We start from the raw sequence: 20,699 nt of genomic DNA on the forward strand, positions 1-20,699 counted from the left end.
GAGATATAGAGGCATATGTACGTGCATGTATCACTTATCAAAAAGTCAAGTTTGACAAGCAAAAGGCTCCTGGTTTGATTCAGCCTTTGCCTATTCCCTTGCAGCCATGGGAAAGTATTGCAATGGATTTTAACATGGATTTGCCTCGTACATAGTAAGGCAATGATGCTATTTGGACCATTGTTGACAAGTTTAGCAAGCAAGCACATTTCTTGTTGCCAATCAGGAAGACCACTAAGCCTGAGCATATGGTCAAGATATTTGTGGCACAAGTGTTCACTAAATCCATTCTCGGGGACAAAGATCCCAGGACTACAACTCTCTTTTGGAGAGCTCTGTTTGACAATATCAGCACTAAGTTAGACTTCTAGTCAGCTTTTCACCCCAAAACGGATCGGTAAAGTGAGGCTGCAAATTCAGCTGTGTTGGATCTTCTCAAATGCTATGTTGCACACCAAAAAACAGCTTGGGAAAAGTATCTACAATTGGTAGAGTTTGCATACAACAACACAATGCATGGCTCCACGGGAAAGGTCTCCTTTGAAATTGTTTATGACAAAGTGATGTTGCCGCCCATCCTAAGATCTTTGCAACTAATGAGTATGTCAGAGATCTTGATGTTGCCTTTGCACAAGAGCGGACAGCCATTGCTTGTTCACAAGATAAGCATAAGAGGGCTGCCGCCAAGCATATAAGAGTGGTAGACATCAAAGAAATGATTCGGTATTGCTGAAATTTGAGAAAGCAAGACTCTGTAAAAGGGCAGGAAAGGAGGGGGCATGCCCTAAGCTCTCTACTAGGTATTATGGACCTTTTAACGTGATCAAGCAGATCAATGAGGTTGCTTTCCAGCTTGCATTGCCTGATCCTTGGAAGATTCAGTATGCCTTTCATGTGAGTCTATTGCACAAGTATGTGGAGCCAAAGCCAGAAGAGCCTGTCACAAAAGAGCCGCCAAAGGTTGATGAGCTAGAGGAAGTTCTCTAACCTGAGCAGATTGTGTTTCACAAGGAGAGAAAGTTACCTGCCCCACAGTAAGCTTTCCAGGAGATATCTTGTGAAGTTCAAGAATTATTTGCCGATTGACGCAAAATGGGTGGATGAAGACCACTTCAAAGATTACCCAAAACTTCTTCAAGAGTATTTGGAGGCTTTTCAGTTGAGGTCAACTGTTTACAAGCAAGGGGGGGGGGGGGGGGGGGATATATCACCATTTGGCCGCTCAAGTGGTCTTCCACTATTTCGTGTCAAGGTACGGGAGGCCAAGGAGCTTCATGTCACCCATACTGAGGCCAAGACTTGCATCACCTGCGGGAGGCCAGACCTCATGTCACCTGTAGAGCGTACCCAAGCTGTGGAACCCACTGTCAGGGATCCCAGTTTCGGCTTCCCACTGAGCCAGTTCCGTGCTCGAGAAGACCTACTATTTACAGGTTCCAAGAACCGGAGATATATCCATTGCATAATGCACGTGCATGCATCTCTGCTTGCTTGAAACTATTTTTGCGTGACTTGTTTTCGTGTGAATGCCTGCTATGACATGTCCAGTTCACGGGCACGGGACGCCCACCCGCCACTCCCATCAGCTGTGTGAATGCCCTATATTTTGACATGGTTTGAGGCATGTGAACAGGTGGTAAGTATTCATTTAACCCTTGTTTACTACTGTAAAGGTTTTATAACCTTGGCAGTTCACACTTATTAAAGTTGGGCATTGGCCACTAACCTAGTGCCCAGGGCCCAAGGATAAAAGTGTGGCCAGCCCAAACTCTAGGCACCCACACATGGCCTCATAATTGTGTGGACACTTAAAGGAGGTGCCCACCATTAATTATGGTGGGCTGTGCCACATGGCACAAGCGGCTTGGACCTCTCCCCCATTCTTCTCCATCTTTTTCTCCTATTTCCCTCTCCTGCAAGCTGGTGCCCAGCACTCTCCCTCTTCCTGGCTGAAAGTCAACCATCTCTACCTCTCTCTCTTCCCTTTTCTGCTGGTCGGCTGCTCTCTGGGTGGATAGCCGTTAGAAGATAATTGACCAAAGGACCGGTCTTTGAACATTGCCAGATTTGAAACCAACTTTTACATGCATGATCTTGATTAACGCTAAAAAAGAGAGATTAATGATAATCTACTCAACAAACAAGACCAAGAGATAAAACCCTAATCTATCGTATACATGTTATATTTACAATGTTCTTGGATCTAGACTTAGATCCCGCTCATAAATGCTAGCCTATTGTGCGTTCAAAAGAGGTCTTGTTGAATCCACAGCTTGGTCCTGCTCTCCAGATGCTTGTGCTCTTGCCTAGAGCTACCTCAGGCTGCCTTTATCTGGGGGTTCTTGCCAACACCTGAGAGATGCTTGAATGAGGCTTGAAGCATTCTTTACATAGGGTTCTTGGTTGGCTGATTGCTAGTCCATCAGCACTTTTCAGGTCCAAAAGCATCATCATAACTTCATAAAACATGTTCATGTTGTGCTCTAAAGCTGTCTCATGTATGGGCACATGTCTTGGGCACCTCCGAGCACCTATTGGGCTGTCCAAACTGCCCAAATCAAACCATATTCTGCATCTTATCTTGCCTGAGCTTGACAATCCCTTTTTATAGGTGTGACTTTTTTTTGAGGAAAGACTAATTGAAACTCAACCCGCCCTCTTTTGCCTGCTTTCAATCTATAAGAAATACACTTGCCTGGATTGGCTTTCTCTCATTTGCTATGATACGCAATAGGCAAAAAGCTACCAAGTATGAAACACTTGAAGTGCATTGTAGTTCTTGGGTTTAATTCAAGTCTACCTTCAGTTTGAAATCTCAAGTTTTTATTCTAGTAATACAAACTCTTATCACAAAGCTAAACAAAGCTGTCAATGAGATGATAGCTCAAGTGGTAAAGGTGTTTGTCTAGATGCAGGAAGTCCTCGGTTCAAAACCCCGAAAGGTGCTACCTCGGTGGCATCCTTGTTGGCATCGATAACTATGGGAGGATCTTGGGCATAAGGCTGGTTGGAAAAAAGCACTAAATAGAGCTTGATATGCACAAATTACTCTTTAACTAATTATTACCAACCAAGTTTTGAATTCACCTCAAACTCTGGTATTCTTTCCAGCCTGTAGTTGCTACCTCCATCTACATGCTCAACAGACACAAGATTTCCTAGAGAATCTCTGTAAGCGGTATACTCTACCTGCACAGATATAATCAATTTGCCCACATTCAACCATGAAACATGTTCCAACGAATCTTTAGAATAAATATGCAATTCTCTAAGATTTGTATATGCTGGATCATTCTGTGGTAGGTATCTCAAGGCAACCACCAAAAGAGACCCATTAATCCATCATACTAGCAGCAGTATCATACCTCTCCAAGAATCATGCCTTGATTCACCAAACATTGGAATGGTTCCTTGGTTGATACGACACCAATGTCATATAGGACCTGCAAAACAGGCCACCCAGATAAGTCTGCCATGAATGCTTTTCCTAGCCCACAAATCATCAATTATTCTTTGAAGTATTTTGCATTTTTGAAAACTCTCCTCTGTGTTTCACAAGGGTACGAAAGAGTGTATCTTCTGTAAGTTAACACTTTTGGCACCTTCCTGCAGCCGGTCTAAATAATCCACAAAATGCAGGAAAAAAGCAAGAGTATTTCAACAAGTAATAATTTGATGATGCTCAACAGGTATTCTCCACCTTTTCTTTATTGAGAGAGTCCTTGGCGCCCGGCCATATCAACTGGGTGAAATTCTAGCTGAACTTTCAGTGTGCGCAAGATTTTCCAATAATAGCAGTAAGTGGTCCTGCCCTAGCACCCTAGCATTCACTGGACAAGGCTGCTACATTAGGACCAGGGTAGCATCACTAAAGACAGCCATTACAGGTATCTATAGCCCCCAGATAGCAACCTTGCTTAATACACAAAATATACCTGAAATCCAACTGCCCTTGCAAGACTGCTCAAAGGCCTTACGTGCATTATGCCTCACTAGCAGCTCTGACTTGAATCACTGTCACCAATATAATATGCCTACCACTATCTGTACATCTTGACAGGCACGTAGGAATCTATTATCTAGAGGGCTAGTATTTCAGATTGCTAGAAGAACTCAGAAATGAAAGGAAGCTTTGCACGCATTACTTGAGACTGTTTAAAAGAACTAGGGGGTGCATGTGACTTAGATCCAGTGCAATAAAAGTTATAAGCTCATGCATGTATGTATACATGACAAGTCACAAAGCAGCATTCATATTTGTACCCACTTGTAGCCCTCAAGACAGGGGAACTCCGTCAAACATCAAAACACAATAATTAATATTGACACATATTTGACCATCTATCGTAACAAACATCACAGAATTCCTTTTACCTTGTGCCAAAATCTTGCATATAGCAAGTGTAGAACTGAGTGTTCTGCACCTCCCACATAGAGATCAACAGAGCCCCAATACCTGCTCAATCTCAAATGCATTATCATTTATATGGCATTATTCACTTGCAGAAAAAAATTAGCTCATCAGAGTGTATACTTTACCTCTCTTTTTCTGGATCAACCAAAGAATTAGCGTTGTTTGGATCCATAAATCTTAGATAATACCTGAACACATATAGCAATGGTTAGAAAACAACAGAAAAGGCCACAGTATGAACCTACAAAACCATCTCAAACTGCTGCATGAGAAATTTATCTTTTAGGAATAACTGCCTTAAGAATCAGTGGCAATAAATGAGTTGATTGGCCTGCTTCAAAATAAGCTAACAAAGATTCCTAGATAATAGCTAAGAACAAAAATCCTGCTCAATATAATCATCTAAGAACAATACTGAAAAGGAACCCAAGAGCACAGACAGCTTATACCAGCAAGAGCCTGCCCATTGTGGCATGGTATTCGTTTCTCTAGTTGCAGGTTTGCCAGTTTCTGAATCAACAGTCCTTACCTGTATAAAGAACTTACTAAGAGAAGACAAATAGGTGCTTGCTTATATTTATGAAGATACAATTTGCAATTTCTCATATTAGGATGCCATTCATTAACAATCAATAAAATTCATAAATTCTCTCCACACAAACCAAAGATAAATCATTCATAAACACAGATGGACACCTCATCACACAATCTTGGAATTGAGGACAATCACAGACACACTCTAACCTATTCCAGGAAGTTTCGCAAAATGCCCTTCCAAGTTCCTCAGCAGCTAGAGCATGCCGTTTATCTTCAGGTAATAACGTTTGCTAAGTAACGATCAGGTACATTCCAATCTGCATTAATCTATCCTTCCAGCAGCTTGCCTAGGAGTCAAATTCAGCTCAAGCTACTAAACCTCTTAACAGATCCACTGAGAGACAGTGGTGCAGGAATAGACCACCAGGTAACATCAAAAAATAGTCTAAAAAGGGAGGTCCTCAAGCTTCTGTATGATAAGGCTAGCTCAGAGAAAGAGGCTGCTTGTTACTCTCACTTACAATGTGTAGGGTCTTCACCAGCTAGCACATGCCATTTATCCTAGGTAATAATGTTTCCTAAGCAATGCTCAGGTACATTCCAACCTGTAATAAAAATACCCTTGCACCAGCTTTCCTTGGAGTTAAATTCAGCTCAAGCTACTGAGCCCTCTTCCTGTATTGAACGGACGCCTCCAATATTCCCCACACCATTGGGAGACAGTGGCCCATGCAGACAGGAATAGACCACCAGGAGCCATAGAAAACAGTCTGGGTGATCCACAAGCTGGCACAGGGAAAGTTGGCTGCCCGTCACTCTCACCAACAGTGTGCACGGTCTTACCCATTTCTCAAAATGTTTACAAATGTTCTGAATGAACTCAGTTGAAAGCTTTCCGAAGAATTCCCTAAAGTGGAAGTTCATGGCTAAAATTTGGAGAGAACCTATATCATCAATCAGTTGAACATACCAAGCGAACTATGACGGCACTGGGACTTCTCTTGAGTGCATAGTGGGTAAAATTGTTTCTAGTTTGCCAAACCTTTTAAACGCTTCTAGGGAAAAATGTTTCTAAACCTTAAAATAACCTCTCAATAAAACTTGTTTCTCCCAATATTGAGCAGCTATTATCGTTGTGTATGCTTGTTTCCAATTCCTCTTCTGCCTTGGTTCCATGTGTGTATTGCCCAAAATCTCTCCAAAACTTGTGACAGTGACTCTCCACTTGTTGGGTTTGTTCTCTTCCTTCCCCCCTGCTGTAGCCAGCTGCTGTCTGCTTCTTGTCTAGTTTCTCCTCATCCTCTCCTGCTCTTATCCTATGTTTGCTCCCAATTCCTCTTCTGCCTTGGTTCCGCGCATGCATTGCCCAAAATCTCTCCGAGTCATGTCACAGAGACTCTCCTCTTGTTGGACTTGTTGCCTTCCTTCCGCCCTGCCTAGCCATTCTGCTTCTTGTCTATTTCTCCTCATCCTCTCTTCTTCTTCTTCTTTCTGTGCACCTTCTCCTTCTTCCTCTTTGTACTCGCATCTTCATGTAGAGCTACTTATGTTATGATTGCATTGACAAAGATAGAAGTGCAATGGAAGACAAACAAACACAAAGCACATCAGTAATCCTTGCAATATGTACTTATGTTATGATTGTGTTTACAAAGATAGAAGTGCAACTGAAGACAAACAAACACAAAGCACTTCAGTAACCCTAACACTAAGCTTTGTATTATGTACCATGACTGGAAAATACAATTAAGTGTTCAAAGTACAAAAGGTGATCAATTCCCTGCAGCTACTACAAGCAGGCAGAGGGCCAAACAATACTCACTGGGCAAAGACACAGAAAAATGTCTTCAAGGAAAGAGGGAAAGGGGGCTGTCCGTGCCATGAAGTGGAGGACAAGGCAGCTATGGCAGCAAAGAAAGGCATTGCGGGCACAGTCACTAGCAGAAGCAATAAACCCTTCAAAGAACAATCCCTAGAAGTGCGCTAACTTCAGTTTGGATTTCAATAACATCTGTGCATAGAATGTAATAGCATCTACAAGATTTATGTCAAGGCATTATGGTAATGGTTTACACCTTCACCAAGTTGGTTCCCTCAGAAAGCCTCAAGTCATGGCTTATAGGAACTCCTATTGCTAGCCCAATAGCATGCAAGAACCTGCATTGCTCTGCATTTCATTGCCTAGATTGCAAGTAGAGACGGGGCAAGAGGTGGGGCTTACAAGAAAGCATAGAGATCTTTGGATATGCATGAGATTCGAGCAGAAGACAACAAAACACTCAATTTTTTCTTTCCAGGGATTTGCTAAAGTAGAATGAGGGAACCAGATGACACCATCCTACAGGAACGCCCAGTCAGGGCTCAGATTGAGGCCCACTTGTGTTGCAACAAATTGGAGACTTGGAGCATCCCACAGACCCAAAATTTATGAAGCCACATGTATACCACACGTAGATCACAAAGAATACAGAGGAGACAACAACCATGCAGCAAGCCCACACAGATAAGGATGATCTACACATTTGCATTTTCTATTACAGATTGTTCAGCATAACATCAGCCCAAGATAAACAAGCACTAAAGGGTATTCCTTTTTTACCATTGCCAGCATAAATGCATGGAAACCAATTTGTTCAGCCACGTCTCTAAAGGCCCATTATTACACTATTTTTTAATGCTTGTGCTTCATAATCACCACATTCTTTGTGCCAATATACTTCTGATAATTATGCTAAGTCACCAACAGTTGATCCAAGTAACACACTTTGATACTAACAAAGCAAATATATATGCAAACATGTATCTTGCAGCCATTCATTGGTGGACTTACATGGCATTCCTTGAAAACTGAGATGAACAAGGTGAAAAGTATACCCAATCTAGTGCTTTTGCAAGCGGAGGATTGCCTGTTCCAGTGGGAGAAAAGTCATCCATGTCTGGGAGTTTTATGGGTAGATCCTTCTCTCGTGCTGCCTTGACTTCACCTGTGTCATCCAAAAAAACCACAGGAAAAGGTTCACCCCAGTACCGCTGGCGTGCAAATAACCAATCCCGCAGCTTGTAATTAACCTGCAAAAGTAAAAAAAGTTTACCTCACATTACACAAAGACAAAAAAGCCTATAGAACAAGTATCAGCAGCTACAAAAAGAAGGATATTTAATCCTAAATAAACCCCAGAGGTGAGATACAGCCTAAGTGATACCAGAACGAGGCCACTTGTGGTCTTATTAATACGCACCCAGTACCTGTTGTTTGCCATAACCTCTCTTCTCAAGCCACTCTACAACTTTTGCAGCTGCCTTGACACTTGATAATCCATTCAAATCAATGCCAGTTTCTCTATGACAAGAATTCATCAGCACTCCCTGACCAGTATAGGCGTCTTTTCCATCCCATGACGTATCTCCCTCGGGGGAGAGAACTGTACGCATTGGCAAACAGAATTTTTTTGCAAACTCATGATCTCGAATGTCATGTGCAGGGACAGCCATGATTGCACCTGTTCCATAACTGCCAGAACATCAAGACTCCAGTACTTCAATAGTATGAACATGATATGTTAAAAATTATTAATTACTTCACCACAAATAGGTGCAAAACCATTGCTCCACCTTAAACATAATATACAACATGCAATATCTTTCTAGTCTACATTGCAGATGAAAATTAAGACTAGTACAGACCCTCCTTAAACAAAAATGTCACTACCCAAGTCACAAAACAAAGCTGTTAGAAGGTCTCTACTCCAATATTTGAATGTTTATATACAAATCTGCACCTATCTGTTCAAGTTACCACCAACAACTCCTTCAAGGAGTTCAATAAGGGCTTCTAGATTTGAGTAATCACCCTGATGTCCTCTTGAGAAGAACAGAGACAAAATAAAGTATAGAAAATAAGTCACGAGTAAAAGCCAAACCATGGGACGAGGAAAAAGGAAAGCTCATTAAGTACAAATTCCAAACAGATAACCAAACCACTTAAATGAAATAAAGCTAAGTGAAAGACGACAAAGGGCATGCAAAGAAAATTGTGATGCTCAACTGGCCTAAATTTTTAACCTGAGGCTACGCACAAGACTAAGATAGTTAGCATAGCACACGGGTTACAATGGGGTCATTTTTATTGATTATGATGTTTAGATGTCAAATGATTAACACTAATGATTCAGAAGATTAACATAATGAGGGCAAGATGATGATAATGGCACACATTGTGATCTCCATTGATTAGAGGCCTTTAAATAGGCATCGGTACATGTGTTTAGCTCAAGGCATTACCACCTAATGGTGGATTAATCATCTCTAATCTTCATCCCATAATTCTAGGCACCTCTCCTACAATTTGGGCTCACTTTATGGTGATTGGAATCCTCCTAACCCCGCTTAAGCCAGGCACCTTGTTCTAGGTAGTTCTTGCATTCCTCAATTACAACATTCAGAATCACCCTAAGGTTTTGGCTTTACATCATTACGCTTAAATGGCTCCCCAATGGATGGATAATGCTTCCAACAAAACTACCCCTAAAGTATTATCCATCCCTCTAGTAATGGATTTAACCTATTCTACTGCATAGATTTTCACCACTTAACTTTGGGTGATGTTTTACACAAGGTAGGGATAAGGGGTGGCCATAGGGCCTCAGAAAGCCCATTCTTCATGGACAATGTTAGTCTCTTCTGCTGAGCTAGAGGCCTTCTCACCTTTCTCTTCTTCATGAAATTGTTAGCCTCTTCTGCTCAGGTAGAGGCCTTCTCACCTTTCTCTACTTCATCTACAAAGTTAGCTTGAGTTTGTGCTTTCTTTTTGAAGTAGCAATCCTTCTCCAAGTGATTGGCCCTTCCGCAGTAGTTACACTTCATTTTACCCTTTGCTTTTGATGATGGCCCCTTGTAAGAACCCTTGTTGAAGTAGGGTTGATCGGGTACATGCGTTGTCTTTTCCTTGAGCCTCCTTTCCTCTTCTAAGAGGGCAAAAGTAAAACCTTCAAAGGTTGGGTTAGGCGATTTTTGAGAGTGGAAACCAAAGTCCCATATGGCTCATTGAAGTAGGCTTGATCTCATACAATATGTTGTCACCCTGGCCTAATGCAATAATGCTAAGTGCCTTTCATCCCTTTCACTCCACACTTATCTTCCCATTTCCTATCTAGACAAGTGCCTCTCCCACTAACAATTCCCCATAGGAACTCTCTCATAAGCATGTATTTCACCTTCATTTGCCCTGTGTGAAAGCCCTCCCCCATGAACTTCCCTATTGAGTATGATGTGATAATGATGCAATGAGAATGGTCTTACCACTGGAGACTCTCAAGGACAGTGTCTAATCCAAGTACAAGTATGCTTAGTTTTCCTCACCATACAAATGCATGTGAGTGCTAAGAAATTCATAGAATCCAAAGCTTTGGCATACATCAAGAAATTAGCCGATAGATACATCAAGAAATTAGCCAGATATTCCTCCCACTCCCTTTTGTCTCCTCAAGAAGTGGCCATCCAATCTACGAATCAAAACTAACAAACTCCCATTTCCATGTCATTATACACTTTCTTCAAATTGTAATCTCGTGAAATTTGCTCTTAAAGAGCGAGGTGACAAGTCCACTAGTTACTCTTGTCTATTAATAAGTATTAACTAGCCTCTTTTCATTTTTGTTCGTCAATAGGTAGCCTCATGAAAAGGAGTGTTACTACATTGTGCACAATGTGGCATAGAAGCATGAAAAGTTTCCTTTGTGCTACGAAACTATCACCATTTGGCCGCCCAACTCGACTTTCCTTGTTTCATGCCGAGGTACAAGAGGCCATAGAGCTTTGTGTCACCCATACTGAGGCCAGGATTCGTGTCACCTACGAGAGGCGAGGCCTCATGTCGCCCATACTGTGGCTAGCACGTGGAACCCACTGCCAGGGATCAGAGTTTAGGCTTCTCACTGAGCCAGATTCTTGCTCAAGAAGACCTGCTATTTACAAGTTCCAAGAATGGGAGATATATCTATTGCATAATGCCTGTGTATGCATGTTGACTTGTTTTCATGTGATTGCCTGCAATGACAAGGGACGCCCACCCGTGAACCATGCGAATGACCTGTATTCTAACATGATTTGTGGCATGTTAACAGGTGGTAAGTATCCATTTGAACGCTTCTTTATTATTGTAAAGGTTTTATAACCTTTGCAATTTACATCATTAAAGTTGGGCACCGGCACCTTGACACTACTTGGGGCCCAAAGCCCATGAATGGCCAGCCCAAGCTTTGGGCATCTCCTTTGGCCCATTTACCCCTCACGTGGCCTAATTTAATGAGGGGGCACATTATAGAGGTCATAGTTACCAAGAAACGGGAATAGGGGAATGTTTTGGCCCCTAGAAATGGGAATGTTTTGAACCCCCACAACAAGAATGGGAATGCCATGTCAGCAAACAAAACTAATGGAATTCTGAAAAATGTCCTTTTAAATGATGAAGTTTAAGTAGGATAGGCGAAAACTTTGAAAATTTATGTCATGTATTGATAGTAGGATAGACGAAATTTGCTTTTTTTTTTACATGTTTCCCTTTTTTAAAGGGTTTTTGGGCCTATTGCCAAGGGGAACGTTTCGGAACATTTCCCCCTGGCCGTTCCTTGTGGGAAAACATTCCGAAACGTTCCAGAACGTCCAAGACTAGGGAACGGCGTTCCCCAGTAACTATGATAGAGGTGCCCGGGCACCTTCATTCAAGGTGGGGCCTTGGCACATGTCATAAGGGCAAAGCACCCCTTCCACCAACCTTGCCACAACTCTCACCTCTCTCCTTCCTCCTCATGTATCCAGAGAGCGCATCTCTCTCTCCCTTTTTCTCCCTATGCAGTCAATATACACAGAGAAACTCTTAAAACTGTCGTACTTGTACTTTGTTGTACCCAACTTATACCTTGCTGTTTGTACTGTACTTCAGTGTACCTGACCTATAACTTAGCTATTGTCCGTACTGTGTACATGTTGTGGACCTGTCATACTGGTCTGTACCAATTTGTACCTGCACTTTGCTGGCAACCTGTACCTACTGTGTACTTCATGTGCCAGTCGTGTACTTGATGTTCCTACAGTGTACCTGCTATGTACTTGCTGAGTTTGCAACTGTACCTGCTGTACTACTTGCACCAGTTGTACCTACTCCATCTACACCTACTGGAGTACCTGTGCAAGTACCTGTTTTCATACCTGTTCAAGTACTTACTCCTTCACTTGAGTACTTGTTTGAGTATCTGCTACAACTCTCGTGTACTTGCTTGAATACCTGCATCCACACCTGTGTACCTATTTGAGTACCTACATCAACACCCATGTACCTGTTGAGTACCAATTCTTTACCGAGTGCATGTTCGTGTACTTAGTGTAGTATGAGTACCTATTTGTGTACCCATACCCTGAAGACTTGTACCTCAGTCTCTGGGAGTTGAGTGAACTAGGCTCTAGTATGAGAGTGCCTATTCGTGCCATAGTCACAGAAAACGTGAGAAACAGAGGTGGGAAACCTGGAAACAGGTTTCCCCACCCCTTCACACCTGGAAATGGCCAGAAACGGCCATGCCTTATCTTGTTACAGGAAATGGGTCCAGAAACAGCAGGAAATGAGTCCGGAGAAACAGCCATGCCCTATTTTGTTACAAGAAACAGGCTGGAAACAGCCATGCCCTATCTTGTTAACAGGCAATCAACTTGATCCTAAGGTCTCTTTTCTTTTGTTGCTCTAAATATGTGCTCGTTTATGCAAATTTGAGAAAGTCTGACTAAGTTTGTCATTACTTGTTTTGCCGTTTCCTACCCATTTCCAGGGGGTGCTAGTTTCATTCCCATTTCCCGTTGTGGTGACTATGGTTCATGCATGATCTCGAAACAACAGTTTCCTGTTCACTCAGCTCTAGGTGTATGTGGCTGGTGGTCACGTCATTTTGATTCTTTTTCGACGAGTCCGGCATCAACAATCTACACGACATGTACTTATTTGGGAAACATGTATTCATTATTTGCATTGCATGGAATATCTAGCTGGAGAGCCCTTGGAACGGTGTACACGTATTAAAGACTTCAATGATATACAATAGTATTTAGAAGGGGGGCAGGGGGGGTCCGCCTGTTCACGGCCCCAATGGTGGTATATTGTGCACTCTCTAAATTTGCAGTGTTATCTTGTGCACTGTTGTGTACTTTCAATTATCTATTGCACTACTGCTGGTTTTTATTTAAGTGTTGACGAGCTTGTTATTCATGAGACAGTGCCCAGGAACATTCACACCTAACCGGTGTAATTATAGTGGTATCAGAGCACCGTTGTTTCCCTCTTCTCGGCGGGAAAACGATTGTTTGGGCATTGGGCAACATGTGAACAGCCGTCATACACTATGGACAGCCATGGACAGAGCGGACAAGGGCCTAGTTCACATGGCCAGCCAAGTGGTACACATGCATTTGATAATTTGGGTAACGTAGGATTACCCATACATGTTATGTGGAGAAGCACACACATGTGGGAAAGCACTCTCAAGGAAAACAAGAGCTGCATGAAGATGACCCAAATGTGTTGAATGCCGAGATGGAACGCATAAAGAGGCAATTGTATGCCGAGGAAGAGCTGAAGATGCTTTATGAGAACCCACAAGTTCATAAGCTTATGGAGGCCACAAAGGCCAAGTCTATGGTTGCACACACTATGGACTCTACGGCCCGGGATTTGGGTGTGAAGCCTTGAGAGAGAGCTCTCAACTATCGTATACGTAGTGGAGATGTAGTCCAAGACGAAGCAGGTGAACTTTGTGTCAAAGAACTCCTGCATGTAGAGACTGGTGATGATTTGTCTCACAGTATCAAATCTTATGTACATGAGGATGATGCTTTGGTGACTTCAAAGCAAGCCCTACCCCGTATGGGTTAGGAAAAGAAAGAGATTTACATGCAAGAAAGAGTGGCAAACATGATGGAAATGTATATGTGATGCATGCTTCCCATGCAGAAAGTGATAGGCCTGTTAGCCACCGTACTTTGCCTGTGGAATTGGCCAGGGAAGAACACCCGTCATGGGCTGAAAGTTATGCATAATTTTGCAACAGCCAAGGATTATCATGTGTCACCCACCACTCATGGCACCGAGTATGCCCACGAAGAACGAGTTTCATGCAAGAATCTTTTTGTCAATGCCAGTGTTGGGAGGCCACCTTTGCATAGGTCACCGTTGCATAGTGCACATGCCTCCATGCCGCATGTTTCTTGCCATGGTCATGTGCATGCTCCTACTGCTACCCTGTTGGATAAGGGGAAAAGGAGAATAGATGAGGAGGGTCACCATGCCAAGAGGTTGAAGGAATTTAAGGCAGGTGATAAGTCTTCAAGTTTGAAGCTTATCATGGTGGTGAATATGATGCGATAGCCTAGTTTGATATTGCCTTCAGTGATCAGGAGTTTTCTGAGAAGTCAAAGATTCACCATGTGAGCATGTTTCTAAAGGGCTCGGCTTCCCATTAGTGCATCACTAAAAAGCTTTGTAGTAGCCATGTTCACACATGAGAGGACTTCAAAGAGAGGTTCTATGCATAGTTCTTGCCTCACAATGCTGTGGAGAAGATCATGAGAAAATGGGATAAGGGAAAGACAATGAGTCTATGCAAGCTTATGTCAGCAAATTTTGTAAGATCTATTTGGAGGTCTCACCATTTTTGTTCGTGGGTGAGCCTAAAAAGAAACGGAAGTTCAAGTCTCAGCTTCAACCGGTTTACAAATCCGATCTTGATACACATCAGAATGTTACTTTGCACAACTACATAGCGGCCGCTCTTGCCACAAAGCAATTAGAGCACAAACTACAATGTTCTCGCAACCGGGAACATATTTTCAAGGGCAAAGAGAGGGCTGGCCATAACCTGCAACAGGGTGGACAGCATTCTAAACCTTAATGTAAAAGATGCAAAAAGTGGAGGCAAGAGTGTAAATTCACAACCCAAAGATGCTTCTCAGAAAAAGAAAAAGTTTCGGTTAACCTCGGAGCAAAGACAGTAATATGCTCATGTGGTAGCCAGAATCACATGTTTCATGAGTGTCCTAAACGCAAGAATAAGGACAATGAGAAGCACGAAAAGGTTACTGTGCATGCCATTCCCGATGTGCAAGGGAATACAGGGAATGAAGATAAAGCGAGGGTGGTTTGCAAAGCTTGGGGACAGCTTAAGGATCAGCCACACTCTTTATGTTTGATGGTTGTGCCACAGATAATTTCATCTCAATGGAGATGGCAGCTGCATTGAACATTGATGTACGAGACATAGGACCCTAGATTGAAGCGGAGGCCGCCTTTGTGGAAAAGCAAGTGCAAGTGACCCCCATCATTGGGAAGCTACGCATTGCGGGATAGTTATTGCATCACTGCATTGAGCCACGCAAGGAGTATAAGACAAACAAGATTACTTTTATGCATAGAGACTGCATGCATGTTATTGATGCTCGCCAAGAGGGAAGCTCCATCCCAATTGTATCTCATATTCAGATTAACAAAGCAATGAAACAGAGTGTTTTTGCATACTTGATTTTTGTGCGTAACAATGTTAAATGTGATGACGTTCAAGTAGACACTCTTACGAGTGATAGGCTGAAATTCTTGGACACATTCAAGGATTGTTTTGCATAGGCTCTACCAAGAGATCTACCTCCTCAAAGACTCGAGGATCACTGCATTGATTTGGTGCCGAGTAGTTCCCCGCCAAATAGAGCCACATATAACATTAGCGGAGCACAGCAAGACGAGATCATGAAACAGGTGACCAAATTATTGGACTAAGGTTTGGTTCAACCAAGCTCTTTGCCATATTGTTCACTTGTCTTGCTAGTGCAGAAGAAGGGCAGTTCCTTCTACATGTGTGTGGATTACTAAGCTTTAAACAAGCTTACCATCAAGAACCGGTTTCTAATTCCACGCATAGATGACATCCTCAATAAACTTGATGGATCTCCATATATCACCAGGTGAGTGTGACACCATAGGATGTGCACAAAATGGCATTCAGGATATCCTTTGGTTTGTATGAGTTTTTGGTTATGTCATTTGGACTCACAAATGCTCCAACCACGTTTAACAAAATGATGGATCACATTTTCCATGAGCATCAGAAATTCACAGGTGTGTTTTTCAAGGACATCTTGGTGTTCTCCAAGAATGAGGAAGAACAACACAAACACTTGGCTAGAGTGTTTGAACTTTGAAGAGCTTCGTAAAGCATAAGGTCTTCATCGATGCCAAGAAGAGTAAACTTTTCGTTTCAGAGATTCACTATTTGGGGCACATTGTGTCAAAGGATGGCATGCAGATGGATCTTGCAAAGATAGAGGCCATTCGGGATTGGCCTGAGCTATCTTCCGTACATGAAGTATGAAGCTTTTTGGGTTTATCTTCATACTACACTCAATTTATCAGGCACTTTGCATGGATTGCTTCACCACTGCATGAGCTCACTAAGAAGAAGGCATCCTTCAAATGGACAGTTGATGATGAGGTGGCTTTCTTTTGCCTCTAGAATGCCATTATGAGTGGACCTACGTTAATCATTCCGGACTTACAGGATCCTTTTTAGGTTGAGTGCGATGCGTCACAAAGTTGCATTGGAGCTGTCCTAAATCGGGACAGACATGTTGTAGCTTATAAAAGTCGTCGTTTGCATGATGTCGCACCTTCTTTGGGCATCTATGAGAAGGAGTTGTTGACTGTAATTCACGCCTTGACCATATGGAAACACTACCTTCTTGGGACTGATTTTATGGTTAAGACAAACCATCAAAGCCTAAGGTACTTCTTGATGCAAACAAAGCGTTCAGAGAAGCATATGAGGATGTCAAACTTCTTGTCTATGTTTCATTTTCAAATCATGCACTTTCCACAAAAGAAGACTGTGGTGGCAGATGCATTGTCCAAAAAGCCATATGTGGCTGCAGTGTCAGTTGCCTCACATGGGAACTTATCTGCTACGCATGAATTGTACCATACACATGCTAATTTTGGGCATTTATGGGCCGATTTGATGGCTGGTCGTATACATGCCTCGTATGTGATCAAAGACGGCTATCTCATGAAAGACAATTGCCTATGTATTGTGTCAAACATGAGGCAAAAGGTCATTGATGAGTGCCATGCTCCTCTCTATGCAACACCTAGAGGTATCACACCTACTACGCACCTGATTGAGCGTTATTTCTTTGGCGCATTATGCGCAAGGATATTGAGGCATATGTAACATGCTAAAAGGTCAAGTATTGCAATGGACTTTATTATGGATTTGCCTCATACTCAACAAGAAAATGATGCTATTTGGACCATTGTTGATAGGTTTTGCAAGCAAGCACACTTCTTGCCAGTCCGAAGACCATTAAGCATGAGCATCTCGTCAGAATATTTGTGACATAAGTGTTCAAACACCATGGCATGCCTAATTCCATTGTGGGGGATAGAGATCCCAGGACTACGAGCTTCTTTTGGAGCCCTCTGTTTGACAATATAGACACTAAGATGGACTTTTCGTCAGCTTATCATTCCGAGATGAATGGGCAAAGTGAGGCAGCAAATTTGGCTGTGTTGGATCTACTCAAATGCTATGTTGCAGATCAGAAAACAACTTGGGAGAAGTATCTACCACTGGTAGAGTTTGCATATAACAACATAGTGCATACCTCCACGAGAAAGGCCCCCTTTGAGATTGTATATGGCAAAGTGATATTGCCACCCATCCTACACACTAAGGATGAGATCTTTGCACCAGATGAGTATGTTAGATATCTTAGTGTTGCCTTTGCATAAGTGCGGACAACCATTGCTTGCTAACAGGATAAGCATAACAAGGGAGGTTATCAAAGAAAATGATTGGGTGTTGCTGAAATTTGAGAAAGCAAGAGTCCATAAGAGGCTAGGAAAGAACGGAGCATGCCCTAAGCTCTCTACCAGGCAATACAGACCTTTTGAGATGATCAAGCAGATCAACAGGGTTGCTTTCTAGCTTGCATTGCCTAACCATTGAAGGATTCAAAATTCTTTTCATGTGAGTCTATTGCGGAAGTATGTGGGACCTCAGCCAGAAGAGCCTATCACAAAAGAGCCTCGAGAGGTTGATGAGCTAGAGGAAGTTTCTCAACCTGAGTAGATTGTGTTTCACAAGGAGAGAGAGCTACCTGCTGGTAAGCTTTCGAGGTGATACCTTGTGAAGTTCAAGAACAAAATGGGCTGATGAAGATTACTTCAGAGATTACCCACAGCTTCTTCATGCGTATTTGGAGGCTTTTCGGTTGAGGACCACTGTTTAGAAGCTGGGGGGTTGTCACCCTATTCCGTGCCAAGGTACGGGAGGCTAGGGAGCTTCGTGTCACCCGTATTAAGGCCAGGATTCATGTCACCTATAGGAGGCCAGGCCTCATGTTGCTCGATGTCAACATTTGGCTGCCCAAGTGGACTTTCCCTATTTCGTGCCAAGGTATGCGAGGCCAGGGAGCTTTGTGTCACACGTACTGAGGCCAAGATTTGTCTCACCTACAAAAGGCCAGGCCTCGTGTCGCCCCCAGTAGTGTTGCAAACGTGGAACCCACTGTCAGGGATCCCAGTTCAGGCTTCCCACTGAGCTAGCTTCGTGCTCGGGAAGACCTACTATTTACAGGTTCCAGGAGCGGGGGATATATCCATTGCATAATGCATGTGCATGCATCTCTACTTGCTTGAAACTGGTTTCCCGTGACTTGTTTTCGTGTGATTGCCTGCTATGGCGTGTCCAGTTCACGGGCAAGGAGCACCCATCTATGAACCGTGCGAATGCCTTGTATTCTAACATGATTTATAGCGTATGAACAAGTGGTAAGTATCCACTTAAACCCTTGATTATTATTATAAAGGTTTAACCTTCGCAGTTCACATTCATTAAAGTTGGGCACCGGTCACTGGCGAGTGCCCCATACACTGTGACCTCCTCACGGTCCTGTAATGATCTCTGTAACCCTGTGTGAATGATGTCCAATTCTTGTAGTCAGATAGGGTCGTCCAGATCAAGTAGTGGGACCTGCCGATTCCTTGTCCTAGCGTTGAAATCCCCAAGCAGGAGGACTTCCCCCAACTGTGAGAACTCCATAATATCCCCATACAATGGTAAGTATGCTGAAGGGCCATGCCGTGTGGCGTAAGGGGAGTGGCTCCATGAAAAATAGCACACAACATTGTTGCGTAAGGGGAGTGGCTCCATGAAAAATAGCACACAACATTGTGGATGACTGTCCCCTGTAAGCTGTAACCACACCCAAAGATATTGTGCCTCCTCATCCTTCTGGGATGATGCTGAGAATCTGTCGGAGGTGGGGTCTAAAAGGGACAGCTACTCCTTGGGGAAGGTCAATGGTAGGCAGGAACGTGATGGGACAGGAAAAGTTACAACTAGGCAGGATAAGTTATAGACACATTCCGAGATGGGGAAGGCAGAGAAAGCTCTTGTGGGCTAAGGCAGGTATAGCAGGGCACATGTATGCAGGCTGAGTGCCAGTGGAAGTTTGAGACAAGCAAGCAGGGAAAAAATTAGATTTCAAGGTGCTGAGGGCTGGCTATTAGTAGAAGACATGTTGACTGGGAGGCAAGCGAGCAGCTAGACACTTCCTCCTATACATTTAAAAACACAACTCCTCAGAGTAATGATACAAAATCAAAGTAGCTCTACGGAGATCCTCATTTAGGAGTGTACCTTCCCAAGACATAGTCTGCTACCCATATAGGGATGGCCTCATTAGTTGCAGGATTTATAGCATAAGTTCCAGTGAAAACTCCACTTTTCTCTTTCTGGAGGTCAGTTCTCTCTAAATCGCTCTTTCTAGCAGCTGCATCAACGTATGTATGTACCTGCCCAACCCAAAACCATGCTTCCCTTGTATCACATATTTGTTTGTCAGTACATTTCAAGAGGAATGACTACAAAATTTTCTTCAATATAGTTATAACAGGATGCTGTTCTTGCACCTCCTCTCTTTGCGTTGGAGATGTTAAGCACTTCAGAAGAGGGTGCTCTGGTGCAATAACCAAGTAACTACATTTTCAAAGCAGTGATTGGCATACACGGTTGATTAGAAGAACTGAAAAAAAAAATCATGAAGCCCTGCCAGAATCTGGTGTAAGTTGTTAGCAAGAGTAAAGAAAAAGTATCGGAAGGGTTCCAGTGCTATTAAGGCTTACGTGGCACCACAAAGAGTATCTGGTCGAGTTGTATAGACTTTCAGACTGAGAGAAATTTCAGCACCATCGACCTTCCTTACATGAAAGTCGATCTCAGCACCTTCAGACCTGCCAATCCAGTTACGTTGCATGTCCTTGATGCTTTCTGGCCAATCAAGCTCATCCAAGTCCTTAAGCAAGCGGTCTGCATACTCAGTTATTTTCAGCATCCACTGCCGCATGGGCTGCAGTAGTGAGGAAACTGTCACACAAGAACTAAACATATTCCTTCAAAGGATCTGGTGCAAAATCAGATATGGCACTCAAGTTTGGCATGCAACTGAACACAGGACTTTCATGGCATCTACAGAAACTACTGCTTTAAAAATGTTGCTGTTGAAATTTATCATGGCTGACCTTTCGAATAACTGGATGCCCCCCACGTTCACTTAATCCTTCTATCACTTCCTCATTAGCCAGCACAGTACCCAATGCAGGGCACCAATTAACCGGAACTTCTGCCTGAATCAGCAGTGTATGCCATCACATCATTAC

At 42.9% G+C, this 20,699-nt stretch overlaps 1 protein-coding gene across 1 annotated transcript in view; it reads right to left on the reverse strand.

Moving 5' to 3' along the window:
* EMB2369 (tRNA synthetase class I (I, L, M and V) family protein) overlaps positions 1–20,699 on the reverse strand; it is a 124,789-nt gene that overhangs the window by 55,786 nt on the left and 48,304 nt on the right. The window contains exons 5-15 of the mRNA XM_086795966.1: positions 20,562–20,666; positions 20,166–20,389; positions 19,953–20,019; positions 19,681–19,835; positions 8,198–8,462; positions 7,826–8,020; positions 4,864–4,943; positions 4,540–4,602; positions 4,375–4,456; positions 3,366–3,443; positions 3,088–3,189 (exon numbers count right to left, since the gene is read on the reverse strand). Of these exons, the coding sequence (XP_086652092.1) occupies positions 3,088–3,189; positions 3,366–3,443; positions 4,375–4,456; positions 4,540–4,602; positions 4,864–4,943; positions 7,826–8,020; positions 8,198–8,462; positions 19,681–19,835; positions 19,953–20,019; positions 20,166–20,389; positions 20,562–20,666 (1,416 nt within the window). The remainder of the gene's footprint in view (positions 1–3,087; positions 3,190–3,365; positions 3,444–4,374; positions 4,457–4,539; positions 4,603–4,863; positions 4,944–7,825; positions 8,021–8,197; positions 8,463–19,680; positions 19,836–19,952; positions 20,020–20,165; positions 20,390–20,561; positions 20,667–20,699) is intronic.

The sequence above is a fragment of the Cibotium barometz genome, chromosome 63, assembly GCF_041138505.1.
Source record: "Cibotium barometz isolate CiBa-2024 chromosome 63, ASM4113850v1, whole genome shotgun sequence".
In the NCBI taxonomy this organism is placed as follows: Eukaryota; Viridiplantae; Streptophyta; class Polypodiopsida; order Cyatheales; family Cibotiaceae; genus Cibotium; species Cibotium barometz.